The sequence below is a fragment of the Pongo pygmaeus genome, chromosome 11 (assembly GCF_028885625.2).
Source record: "Pongo pygmaeus isolate AG05252 chromosome 11, NHGRI_mPonPyg2-v2.0_pri, whole genome shotgun sequence".
Taxonomy (NCBI): Eukaryota; Metazoa; Chordata; class Mammalia; order Primates; family Hominidae; genus Pongo; species Pongo pygmaeus.
The window spans coordinates 140621575-140635587 of NC_072384.2; the positions used below are offsets into that span (position 1 = coordinate 140621575).

The 14013-nt window shown below is 44.2% G+C and overlaps 1 protein-coding gene across 3 annotated transcripts in view; it reads right to left on the reverse strand.

Annotated features, from left to right (window-relative positions):
- NDUFA10 (NADH:ubiquinone oxidoreductase subunit A10) overlaps window positions 1-14013 on the reverse strand; it is a 64386-nt gene that overhangs the window by 35038 nt on the left and 15335 nt on the right. For all 3 annotated transcript variants that reach the window (XM_054477631.2, XM_054477630.2, XM_063648204.1), the window contains exons 7-8: window positions 10945-10999; window positions 8836-8921 (exon numbers count right to left, since the gene is read on the reverse strand). In XM_054477631.2, the coding sequence (XP_054333606.1) occupies window positions 8836-8921; window positions 10945-10999 (141 nt within the window). The remainder of the gene's footprint in view (window positions 1-8835; window positions 8922-10944; window positions 11000-14013) is intronic.

Genomic DNA, 14013 nt, shown 5'->3' on the forward strand with positions numbered 1-14013 from the left:
TTTAAACATTTTGAATGAAAATAAAAATACAACTTATCCACATTTGTGTGATACAGCAAAAGCGCACCTACAGGGAAACTGACAGCACTGATGCATATGCAACCATTCTTCTGTTCTCCAGGGCTTCCCTAGAGGGAAACTGACAGCACTGATGCATATGCAACCATTCTTCTGTTCTCCAGGGCTTCCTTCCCAGACCACCACTAATACCAAAATCTGAGGATGCTCAAGTCCCTTACATAAAATGATACAGTATTTGCATATAAACTATGCCACACATCCCCCACACATTTTAAATGAAGCTTGTCCAACCCATGGCTGTATACAGCCCAGGCAGGCTTTGAATGCAGCCCAACATAAATTCATAAACTTTCTTAAAACATTGTGAGTTTTTTTGTTTTTTGTTTTTTTTAACTCATCAGCTATCGTCAGTGTTATTTTATGTGTGGTCCAAGACAATTCTTCTTCTTCCAGTGTGGCCCAGGGAAGCCAAAAGATTGGACACCCCCGCTTTAAATCATCTCTAGAGTATGTATAATACCTAATGCAATGTAATACAATAATATAGTAAGTATTGTAATATCTAATACAATGTAAATGCTATATAAATAGCTGTTATACTGTATTTTTACATTTTTATTATTTTTTATTGCTGTGTTATTTTTATTGGCTTCTTTTTTTCCAAATATTTTTGATCTAAGGTTGGTTGAATCCAAGGATGCGGAACCCAGGGATACAAAGGGCTGACTATATTAGAAAAGAAAAAAGATCTAAAATCAATAAGCTTAGGAATCTATAGAAAAAGAGCAAGTGAAGCCTGAAGAAAGCAGAGAAAAAATAATAAAACTAGGGTATACATCAATAAAACAGAAAACAACTGGATAAATCATCAAAACAAAAACCTGGTTCTTTGAAAAAGTTAATAAATATGAAGGGAAAATTCACAAAGAGCAAATAAATAGCCAATAAAAATATAAATTGAAGTTTAGTGTTTATAAAATGCAAAGTAAAACAAATACTTGTATTGGTATCAGAATCGAAAGTTTTTGTTTGCATTTTGTTTAATTATATTCTTTACAGGGAAATTCAGAGGACCAGGTCCAAGTATTAATACTGGTACACATATTCCGGAGAATCATTTTGCAAAAACTCAATAGCTGTAAAATGCGTTCATATACTCTGACCACTTTTATACTTTAAGTAACCTGAAATTGAACAAAAAGGGGTACAACATGGTCTTTACTGTATTATGAACATGAAGAAACTGAAATAACCCAAGAGATCTATTTTAAAGAAACAGTAAATTATGCAGATTATGCAGTGTCGGAGAAGTCAAAACTTTTTCTTTAAACGGCCGGATAGCAAATATCAGGCTTTGAGAGCTATATACAGTTTCCATCACATAATCCTTTCTTTTCCTTCCAATCCTTTAAAAACGTAAGGATCATTCTTAGCAGCTGACGGCTGGATCTGGCCCACAGGCCAAACAGTTTGCCAAGCCCTGATTTGCATCTCAATCAATGGTAAGTGCAGCATATATGGGGAGCCATGAAAAAATCAAATTTTAAAATGTTTAACAAAACAGGAACATGCTCAAAATATTGGAAGTAGAATACAAAAATACACACAAGATACATTTAGAAATATACGCACACACACACATTTAAAGACTGGAAGAACCTGCATTCAACTGTTAATCCTGGCACTGTGGGGGCAGAATCGCAGGTGATTTGATTCTATATTCAACCTTTGTTCCCGACTTTCTCTTCCAAGAGGGTATGCCTTTGGCTTGTCATCCACTTTGTCATTTCAGTCCCCTCACCCCTCCCTCCTTCACTTCCCTCCTTACGCAGACTAAGCGTCATGGTTCGCCACTACTCACATGCGATTTTGTCTGTGCTCAGTCCCCTTGCCCCTCTCTTACAAAACCTCAGTCTTGTTAAAATCCCAGGCTCTGCCCAAGCTGAAAAACCACATTTCCTAGGTTCGGATTTGCCTCCCCTGCCTGAAGTTTTTCTGCCAGAAGCACAGCTCTTGCGCTCTCAGAAAGCCTTTCCTTCGCCACACACAGAGCAGGCCTATGCTGCTGTCTGTGGTAGGGCCTCCTTGCGAGGCTGGCCCTTGGTTGGCTTCTGGAAACTCAGCTTCTAAAAAGTGCCCCATGCTGATGAGGCTGGGCAGCAAACTCAGCCCTACCAGGGTACGACGGGAGTTATGGAGAACACCTGCCTTCTTTCTTGGAGTCTGGAACCTGAGTAGTTGCGAAGCAGAGGATTCCTACGTGACCAGCCCCCAGTAAAAATTACGGGCACTGAGTGTCTAAAGGGCTTTCCAGGCAGAAATACTGCCCATATGTTACTGTATTTTTCGCTGCTAGAGAAAGTCACTCAGTCCATTTGTCAGTGTCCCTCACAGGAGGAAGAGCCTGTGCATGGATTTCTCCAGAGTCCAACATGTCTTTTTTTGTATTGATCTGTCTGTCCTCATTCAGCTGTGATAAATCTTATTCTGAACAGAGACAGGCAGCTGCCACAGAGGGCAGCCCCCAAGGCTCCAACCCACAGCACACAGGCTCAGGATGCTGCACCAGGTAAGGACCACATGGAGCTGAGCTGCTGGCAGAGGGGAGGAGGCTGTGGGAACCAAGGAAGCTACCAAAGTGAACCTGGCTCTCCGAATTCACCACAGAAGCGGGGACTCCACGAACTCTGCGGCAGGTTGTTTCTTTCCCCCTCTACTTTATATGAAAAACATCTGCAGTGACCAACTCAAGACTATGAATGGTCATCACCGCACAATGACATGGTGGCTGCCCCTGTTCCACGTAGGGATGCACGTTTTCATTCTGGACAGAGGACAACGGTGAATGCTGACCGTCCTCTGCATTCTCTGGGTGGACAGTCTGGGGCTATTTTCCACCTGGCCCTTTAGATCTCCTCTCTACCCTTCCTCCAAGGTGCTCTGTGCCCAGAGGCTGGCTCCTTGCATCCGAGGGGCTCTACTGCCCTCTGACTTCAAGTGCAGCTGGGTGGATGATTGTTCTGCTGGTTCCCTGCATGCGGGTTCCCCATCCCCCTCGGGCTCCATCTGATGCTGGACAGCCTCCTCCACAGCAGCAGCAGCAGCAGCAGCAGCAGCTCTGGACTCCAAAACCCAGTGCCCCTGCCCTCAACTGCCAGTTTCCCACTGTGGATGGCCTGGGTGTCTCACCATCCTGTTGCTTCCCTCAACCCTGCCCTGCTCTTCATCAATGGTTCCTTTACTAAACTCTCTTCTGTTCTCTGGTCAAATGTGCCATCTGTTTCCTATGAGGAACCTGACAGCTGCAGCTAAAGCTGAATTTTGGGAAAATGGAAATGTTATGGCAAATTCACAAAGTTATACTGATGGAGAGAGCACCACAGAGCCTTCCTGTGGCTTTCCTGTGAAACTCATGTTGTTTGTACAGTGCGACAGGTTCCTGCCGGTTTCCAGTCATGCACAGCATGGCGTTTCAGTCCACAACAGGTCACATTTACAACGTGGTCCTACAAGATTCTAATGGAGCTGAACACTTCCTATCACAGCAGCTGTCACAGTGCCGTGGCTCAGCGCATGACTCCTGTGTCTGTGGTGATGCGGTATTAACAAACCTACTGCACTGCCAGTCGTGGAAGAGTCCAGCACATACAATTATGTACAGTACAGAATACCTGATATTCTCATCAAAGACCATGTTACTGGTTTAGGTTATTTACTATACTAGACATTTTATCATGATTTTTAGAGTACTCATCTTACTTATTTAAAAAAGTAACTGTAAAACAGCCTCAGGCAGGTCCTTCAGGAGGCATCCAGAAGAAGGCATCATTGTCACAGGAGGTGACAGCTCCACGCGTGTTACTGCCCGTGAAGGCCTTCCAGCGAGACAGGTGTGGAGGTGGAAGACAGTGATACAGATGCTCCCGACCCCGGGTAGGCCTAGGCCACTGTGTTTGTATCTTAATTAACAACAACAACAACAAAAGTTTAAAAAGTAAAAATAAATAATTTTAAAAATCAGAAAATACTTCTAGAATAAGGATATAAAGAAAGAAAAAAATTTAAGTTTATAAAGAAAGTTATAGTAAGCTAAGGTTAATCTCTTACTGAAGAAAAAAACTTTTTATATAAATTTAGTGTAGCCTAATTGTACATTGTTTACAAAGTCTACCACAGTGTACGGTGATGTCCCAGACCTTCACATTCACTCGCCACTCACTCACTGACTCACCCAGAACAACTGCCAGTCCCGTCAGCTCCACTCACGGTACATGCCCTAGACAGGTGGACCATTTTCATCTTTTATACCATATTATTTTTTATGTTTAGATACACAAATACTTACCATTGTGTTACAACTGGCAACAGTATTCAGTACTGTACCATGCTGTACAAGTTTATGGCCTAGGAGCAACAGGCCCCACCATATCACCTAGGTGTGCAGGTTTTAGCATCTACGCTTGTGTAAATATACACTATGATGTTTTCACGACGAAATCACCTAATGACGCCTTTCTTAGAACATATCCCTGTTGTTAAGCAACACAGAACTACATATACAAAGCAGTGCTAAGCCCTGTGGTGCTCAACCCTGCAAGGTTGGTGGGCACATCACTCAGAAGGTCAGCTCTCCCACCAAGGGGCGAGGCACACTGGGAATCTGGATTACAACAATAAACTGCACTGGGGCATGCACAGAAAAAAATATGAATAGCATCTTCATCATGGTTGTCTTTGGGAGGTGGGTTCAACTTCACTGTAGATTTCCATAAAGCGTGAATTGAGGATAATTAATGTAAATTATTTCTAAGATCAGAAAAAAACTACTTAAAAAGTAAAAAAAAAAAAAAGCTTAGTATTAAAGAACAAAAATATTAATGGAGAAATGTAAACACATCATGCATCTACAATCAGAGTATAATAATATACCATAAACAGTATCATAACATAGTCCCTAAAACTTTAGTACTTATGATATATATACATTGTTCTGAGCCTTTCAAATTATTCCCACATTTAATCCCCACAACAGTCCTATGAGGTAGCTTCTATTTTCTTCCTGCTTTACAACAAGGAGACAGAGGCTCAGAGAGGTTAGGCCCCTTGCCCAGGGGCACAGTGACAGGTGAGTCGCTGAGTTCCTCTCAAGAGATCCTTCTGACCTGGTTATGAAATGGTGAGTCTCTGGTATTACAACAATCATTCTCTTCTCAGAAATATACTTTTATTTTCCCCTCTTGGTCTCCATCACCTACGCATCCCTGTCCTAAAGTTAAAATTACTCGGAATGAACCAATGTTTGATGGCCCTTGCCACAGTTCACAGCAAAGCACACACTGACTTTGCAACAAAAATGGCTGCACAGGGAATAATCAGCTGACTTCAATGACTCAGAGAAACTTCTACATTCAGACACCTCAGAGGACCCCTCTAATTTCTGGTCGGTCGCCCTGTCAATCAGCAAACTCACGGCCCTCAGGGTGAAATGCGTTGTCCACCTGGAGTAGGCACTGTAACCTTTGGCCATTGTCTCCAGGATACAGAATATTTATTCAGAGGCCAAAAGCAGTGCTTTGTGCTTTACTTCCATCCCCTAGTAATGCCTCAGAAAGACAAGGAAGGCCGGCACAGTGGCTCACGCCTGTAATGCCAGCGCTTTCGGAGGCCGAGGCAGGTGGATCACCTGAGGTCAGGAGTTCGAGACCAGTCTGCCCAACATGGCAAAACCCTGTCTCTACTAAAAATACAAAAAATTAGCCCAGGTATAGTGGTGCATGCCTGTAATCCCATCTACTCAGGAGGCTGAGGCAGGAGAATTGCCTGAACCCGGGAGGCAGAGGTTGCAGTGAGCTGAGATCGTACCACTGCACTCCAGTCTGGGCAACAAGAGCAAAACTCTGACTCAACAAAAAAAAAAAAAAAAAAAGGACAAGGAAAGCAGGTTTTGTTGTTTGTTTTACTTTCTAGTGGAAGATTTGCTAGATTCCTTTAAAAAGACTTTCTAGAGAGCCAATCATTTCAGTAAGCTACTTTTAGATTAATACCATTTTATACAACCGTCAATATATGGAATATAATATATGAAATTTATATTTGTTTTTTCCTTCAATACACATGGCCTAGCACTCTACTTCACTGCCATAATCTTACATATGGAGGCACAGGCAGATAAAGTGACTTGTCCCAAGTCACACAGCCAGTTAAGGGCTGACCTGACCCTTCCCATCTCCTCAGTCTGACATGAGGACCCCACAGTGTGCCTACCTCGCTCACCCTTCAGTATCCATTCCACTAACTAGAAAACTGATTTTGCAAATACTATTTTAACAGTGGGGCAGGAATTAACAAACTAAGTAGAATGACTAGTTTTTCAAAATGTAAACCTATTTTTTGCTTATTAATGCTGTACTAAAAACATCAAACAGAAGTAAACTTCTTTTGAGAGACAGGGTCTCTGTCGCCCAAGTTGGAGTACAATGGCGTGAACACAGCTCATTGCAGCCTCAACCTCCCAGGTTCAAGTGACCGTCCCACCTTAGCCTCCCAAGTAGCTGGGACTATAGGCATGCACCACCATACCCAGATAATTTTTAAATTTTTTGTAGAGATGGGGTCTCACTATATTGCCCAGGCTGGTCTCGAACTCCAGGGCTCCAGCAATCCTCCCGCTTGAGCTTCCCATCGTGTTGGGTTTATAGACGTGAACGCTGCCTGGCCAGAAGTAAACTTATTACACATTCTGTTTACATTTTGATCAGTGAACTTTTAGTGACATGTGCAGTGAGCCAGCTGTCCCTCTGGTCATCCTAGGAGACTACTGTATCACTCACGTCCCATCAGGTAGAGAAAGAAGGTAAGCACCAACGGCCTAAGAATGCCAACATCACCGGGCCAAGAACAGAGCTGCCATCTGCAGGCACCAACTTCCTAATTTACTTCCAAACGTTGAGGCGAGGGAAGTCGAGTGCCCCGGCCATCCTTGTGCCTCCAGGCCCTCGAGAGGCAAAGTGTTGGTGCAATCTGCGCAGAGCATCCTGGGTAGAGGCAGGAAGCAGCACAGGGCAGGCTCAGGCCAAGGGCTCGAGACTTAACACAAAAGGCAGATCCCCAAATAGCTACTCATGTTTCCTGCATTTTCACAAGTCAAAGACCCTCAAATTACTCGAATCTTGATTTATAAATAATCAGAATTATGATACAACAGCACTTTTCACTATAAAATCATCTCTGAATTTTGTACAATTTATAGCCCTAAAAGAAATCAAAGTCACTCACTCCAGATACATCTCCTGAGTGCATGCTGGATATGAGGCCCGTACCAGGAACTGGGCGTTGCAGTGATGAGAAGCAGCAGGGGGTGGGTGGTGGAGGAGATACCCAAGCAGGATGAGATTCCCGGGTGGCCAGCACCAGCCAGGACAGAAGAGGCAGAGCTGGGGATCACCGATGGGAAGGTCAACGCACAGAGACACTGCAAGAGGCAGCCGGGGGATATTTGCTGGGTGTGCAGGGGAAAGGTCTGGGCCAAGACCTACGGTGGTATCCACGCTATCCACAGCTGTGTGACTAGGTACGTCCTCAAGAAATTGAATTCAACGGACGAGACACTGCCCGGGGTCACTGTGCCTGCCAGAGCCCGGGAGCAGGCAGAAGGAACCAGAAAAGGAGAGCCCGGCCCCAGAGGGCAGCAGCTGGTGGAGGGGTGAGAGAGTGGGGGAGGAGGGAGGCACGGAAGCAGAAGGGAGTGGAGAAGAGGGGCAGCGGCGCTGCTTCCAGGGCCAGGGAGCTGCATGAAGACAGACAAGGGTCTGCCACATCTGGAACGGCGAGGCCGTCTCCTTGGCAGGAGCAGTTTCAATAGAGTGGTGCAGATGAAGATAGCTTTTTTCAACCTTACCTAATCGGTATGGCTTTTGTTTTACGTTTAATAGATACCAAAGAATCCACACAATAGCTGAATGGATTTAAGTCATATCATATTACTCCTCTGCTTCAAACCCCCAAACGGCATTTCATCTCATCAGAAGAAAACCCACCAAACGCACCATGACCTATCCACCTTCCGCTGCGGCCTCCCCTCCTAGTCCTGCCCCCTTCCGCAGCGGCCTCCCCTCCTGGTCCTGCCCCCTTCCGCCGCGGCCTCCCCTCCTGGTCCTGCCCTCCTCCGCCGCGGCCTCCCCTCCTGGTCCTGCCCCCTTCCGCCGCAGCCTCCCCTCCTGGTCCTGCCCCCTTCCGCCGCGGCCTCCCCTCCTGGTCCTGCCCCCTTCCGCCGCGGCCTCCCCTCCCCACACTTGTTCCGGCCACACTGGCTTGGCTGCTGGGCGCACCTTCCCACCACACTCCTGCCTCAAAAGCCTCTGCACCTGCCGAGCCCCTGCCCTCTGCTCACCCCACAGCCCACAGGACCCAATCCTGGCCTCACTTAGGCCTCATCCCGAGAGAGGCCCTTTGTCCCCCCTAGCTACTCACCACCCTGTTACTCAGGGTTACTTCTCTCCCTGGCCTTTGTGACCTGACACAGTTTTATCTATTTGTTTACTCTGTTTCCTCCACTAAAACACATTTTCAAAGACATCAAGAATTTTATCTGACACTATATCTCTTAAATCTGCCTGTTAAATTAATAATGGCACTCAATAAATTAAGTATCAGACTAGGGGGTTCAGGAGCTGTTTGGAAGAGAAAATACATCTAAGTATTGGATTGGTGCTGCTAACACCTAACTTGAAACATAATTATTTCAAACTTCCCTAAGATTCCCCATCATGCAAGTAGACCCCAGACACGCAACAGCCCCCACACAGATGCACTTACAGTAATCGCAGGTGGTATAAAGTGTGATTGTCCTGCTTGAGCCACGGCCCTTTATCGAACTTCAGGTATTCAATGTCCTCTACCACCTAATACAGGAAAAATTCCAATTTAAACAGAGAACCCCATTTTAGAAATTTAAATGAAATAACTTTTTTTGAGACAGGGTCTGGCTCTATCATCCAGGCTGGAAAGTAGTGGCACAATCACAGCCCACTGCAGCCTTGGCCTCCTGGGCTCAAGCAATCCTCCCACCTCAGCACCTCAGCCTCCCGAGTTGCTGGGACTACAGGCATCCGCCACCACACCTGGCTGATGTTTGCATTTTTAGTAGAGATGGGGTCTCGCCATGTTGCCCAGGCTGGTCTCAAACTCCTGGGCTCAAGTGATCCTCCTGCCTCAGCCTCCCAAAGTGCTGGGATTACAGACGTGAGCCACCATGGCTGGCCAAGAGGTAACATTTTAATACATTATAAGCTATGAATATTTGGCAGGAAGAATCACACCGTAACAGTCAGAATGGAAGTGAAGCTGGCTGACCTCTAATGAAATGGTGGGCTTGAGTGTTACATCACAGTACGGCCTTGCCTAGCTAACACTCAGGGATCAAGAAGTAGGACAGACATTACCCCGCAGGCTGGGAGAAAAGGACAGGTGAGAACAAGCAAGACTAGGGGAGAAACATCAGCCTTCAGGACAGGCTACTCATTTCTTCCCAAGTAAGTTCCTTCTAAAAGGCAAAACCTAGCCCCTCAAAATGACAAAAGAGTAAGATATAAACCCATTTCCTAGAGAGACCTAATGATCTAGGTGCCCGGCCTCAAGGCTGGCTGTCTACACAGTCTGACCTTCCAGAGGAGTAATCTTTCCATATGCATTCTCTCCTCACAACAGGCCAAACTCATGAACCCTCTTTAGTTTCGGGAATTTGAGTAAATTCAAAAATGAACTCAAATAACATAGTATTAGAGACAAAATGTATTCTTCTTCTTCTAAGATACATGCCACCTAAACAGTCTCTCAAAGGTATATAAATACTCTAAAAACAGAAACAGAAGGCCGAGGAGAAAATGAAATGTAATTTAATCAGTCTGAGTAGAATAAACCAAGGTCTCAAAAGAACTTTACAACTGGTAGTAGGAGAGCCTGGGCGAAAATGCAGGGCTTCCCTCTGCAAGGAGAATGCTACTCTCTGTGCAGAAAAGCTCAGTTAACCTCCCTCTTCTCATCCTCCCTATGCTGAGAGGCAACTGAAGCGTGCTTGTCACCCCAGCAGCCAACTATGCAAAGCTTCCCTGTTACACAGGCACCACTCACACTTCAAGACCAGATCCTGAAACTTGTATTTTCTTCTAGAATTGTTATACCTCGTTTTGTTTTTAGTAATTTATGCTTAATATATAAAATAAAAAATAAAAAACTTGTTTTTTAACAAATGGATGCTCAATTGCCTCAGTACCATTTAGGAAACAATTTTCCTCTACTTCATTTTTGTAATTATCCTTTAAGGAACTAACTTTGACAAACTGAAGATACTTACACACAGGTGCATACATGTTTCTGGACTCTTGTTTTGTTCCATTAAGCTCTTTATTAATTCTTGCATTAACACCACGATGCTCTCCTTACTATAATTGTATAGTTTGTTTTTGTATGTGAGAGGGCAAATGTTCTTTCGTTATTCTTCTTCAGATGTTTTAATGTTTGTCTGGCTGTTATTCATAAAGTTCCCTGAAAACTACGCCAAGATTTACTAGACTTTCACAAAACACACTAATTTAAGGAAAACTGTTATCTTTACATGTAAATCTTTCCCATTAACTAATCCAACTTTCAATTTTCCATCTCTTTAATAAAAATGGTGGAATGGATGATCCAAGATTCTGTGACATCTGTAATTTTCAGATCGTAGAAACTGAATTACTTGAAAGAAAATCGAAACCTCACGGTCAGGGGAGTGTGATGATGGGTTTGACTGGCGCTGCTTTCAGGTGATAAAACAGTGATGTTTGTTAAGACCAGTGGGAATCTTAACTGACAATCTGATTTGCAAGAACCTTACACATGAATCAAATGTAGGAATAACTTTCAACTTTTCAACCATTTTCTTACCTTTTTTGAATCTTGAGCTTCCCTTGCAGAATACTGTAAAACCTCACATTTTTCACTGTAAGAAAAAACAAGATGAAATTCAATGTAAACTTTTCCAAGCTGAAGTTAAATGTATAAATGAATACATACCGCTGAAGTCTCCTGCTCAAATTTAAAACCTCACATTCTCTGCACTGGGCATTGTGCTGGGCATGTGAGGGCACATTAGAGCTTGACTGGTTCGGGAGGACATGTTAAAAGAAGCCAGAATGTTCTCATGGCTGGCTTGACAGTGACAACAGCAGGACCATTTCCTCGTTTCCCTTCTGACTACACTGGCCCCAAGCCAAGGGCATGACAGACCACAGCCATCACTGTCCACAGGAACAAGGTACATGAGCCATGTCAGCAGCTGCACATACCACTGCCAAATGCAGCGCCCGCTGCAGGGAAGGACAACGAAGCCCAGGGCCTAACCGAGCACAGGCACAGAGGGCATCTTTATACCAGAGCACCCTCCACAGCCCAAGGCCTAACCAAGCACAGGCAGAGGGCATCTTTACACCAGAGCACCCTCCACAGCCCAAGGCCTAACTGAGCACAGGCAAAAGGCATCTTTATACCAGAGCACCCTCCACAGCCCAGGGCCTAACTGAGCACAGGCAGAAGGCATCCTTACACCAGAGCACCCTCCACAGCCCAGGGCCTACATGAGCACAGGCACAGAGGGCATCTTTATACCAGAGCACCCTCCACAGCCCAAGGCCTAACCGAGCACAGGCAAAGGGCATCTTTACACCAGAGCACCCTCCACACATTTAGGATGTAAACATACAGGGTAAATAAATACTCCAAGAATGTACAAGCTATTTATTCTCATACTGAAATCAGCATCTGACCCCTACAATGGTACCAAACAAACTTCACCAACTCTGCTGACCATCTTCAACAGACCACTGGTTAATTAAATTACGTAGTATAGGTAAAGTGCTTGTATTTTATTAAGTCTCATCATTACTGACTCACATCACTTCCAAAGTGTAGGAAAAAGAAAAAAGTCTTCAAGCTCTACAATCACTCAGTAACACATCTGTTCCACACAAGTCTATAACTCACAATTCACAGAGTCATACAACTGGATAATAGATTCTTACTGCAACAAGATCACTGCACTCCTCACAGCACCCTTAAGAGCAACACAAATGGTCAGAAACTGTAAGCAGAGTGAACAATAAATCCATAGTGAGGAAAGTAACTTACTGCATTTGCCATTAGGGCTGGCAAGGAAAAGGCCACGCTAATTACAGGACTTGCTGTATTGCTTCCTGAACCTCTACAGCTACCCATTGTTATTACGAAGAGAAAGGCACAAAGTGACAAAGGAGAATAATTCCCTCTGCAAGTCACCTAAGTGAATATTCAACTGAAGTGTATAGGGGACAGAGGTCTTAAACATCCCTGATGAACGGGGCTGGCACGGAAACATTATTTGTTCTCACACAGCAATATGAAAGGTCACCAACTCTTTGACATATTTGCACAAGAGTGGTCATGAGAGATCAGGACGATGTGACAGTTTCGTTCAACACACATAACTGCACAGACATCAGCTGAAGCCCCACCAGGAGCCAGGTGCTGTGTGGGGGTACAGAGGGTGGGGAAGACAGGGCTCCTGCTCTCAATGAGCTCCAGACCCCAAACTACCTGCTGAGAGCAACCTGGAGAGTCCATTTTCTATCTTCTGTGTGCCTCAATTCAACATGCTAACAACCTCAGCAACAGACAAATAAAACCGCCTCCGTCCAGTCACACCTGCCTCTCATTCCCACTGCCTTGTGAAAGGAGGCCTAAAATGAGAAGGTATCAAGTGTGGAGTCAGGGATCTGGAGGGAATCCCCATAAAGGGCTGGGCCAGCAGTTCATGTGCGACCTCAATGGTGGTTATTCCTATAGGTCGCTCGGGGCCGAGGAGAGCCACAAGCTGTATTACTGAACCCACAAGTTACTTCAATACTTCCAGAGCCTCCCCAGCTCCTCACCCACCTTAGAACAATCTGAAACAACAGACAGTTACAAAACTCGCTACATGTCAGGCTGGTCACTCAGTGCTTCTCTTCTTGTCTCTGAAATCTCAGAGGAGACGATTCTTTCTCAGAAAGGCCTTCCCTACCCTGTCTTGTGTACCTCTGTGTCTCAGCTAACACTGACACTGGGGGCTAGCGGTGTTGGAGCTGAGTAAATAAATATATGTTGAACAAGGGAACGGCCAAATGTTTGTGAAACTAAGTTGATACTCATACTCATTAACACATTCACAATTAAGATAATGAGGATAAAGACATGTATGCCTAAGATCTGGGTCATAAATATGGACAAAGCCAGAAAATACACATTCCTATGAGAGTTAGCTTGTTGTACTGCTTAAAATCCCACAATACAAATATTTTGGAAAAGGCTGCAATGCTCTTTATGCATTCATAAGCAACAAATACAAAAACAGTGAAGCATCACCATATATCAGCATGTGACAGAGAGAAGGGCTAACACAGGAGGAACTGCTCAAAGACAGGAGACACAGAACTTCAACGGAGCCATCATCTTGTCAGGTCAATCGGCTTTATTTCAAATACTAGTATTAAAACTAAACAAAACATTTCTCTTATTTAGTTTTGATTTTACTGTTTATTAATTATCTATGATCTAACAATATTGTCTTCTAAGGTCTAACCTAAGATCTAACAATAAAAATATTCAGTATTTAACTAAACAATGGTTTAAATATACAAGCCCAGGAAACCTAATATTGTTTCTGTTGGAAAATAACTCCTGAATTCTAAAACGCTAATGGCCAATAAATTTTAAAATACAACTTGTCACAGGTTTCTTGCAATTTTACATGAAATAGTTTCGGCCCAATTTCATAGTGAATTTCTATGCGAAAACTGTTAAGATCCAAGTCCATCACAAAGCTGCAGTTTGATCTTGGTCTACAATTCAGCACTTGAAACAACGCACACTGCATAGAGTACATCTGGTACTCACTCTTCAGTGTGTGACAAACGACCCCTACATCAAGTGGCTCCCATCAAT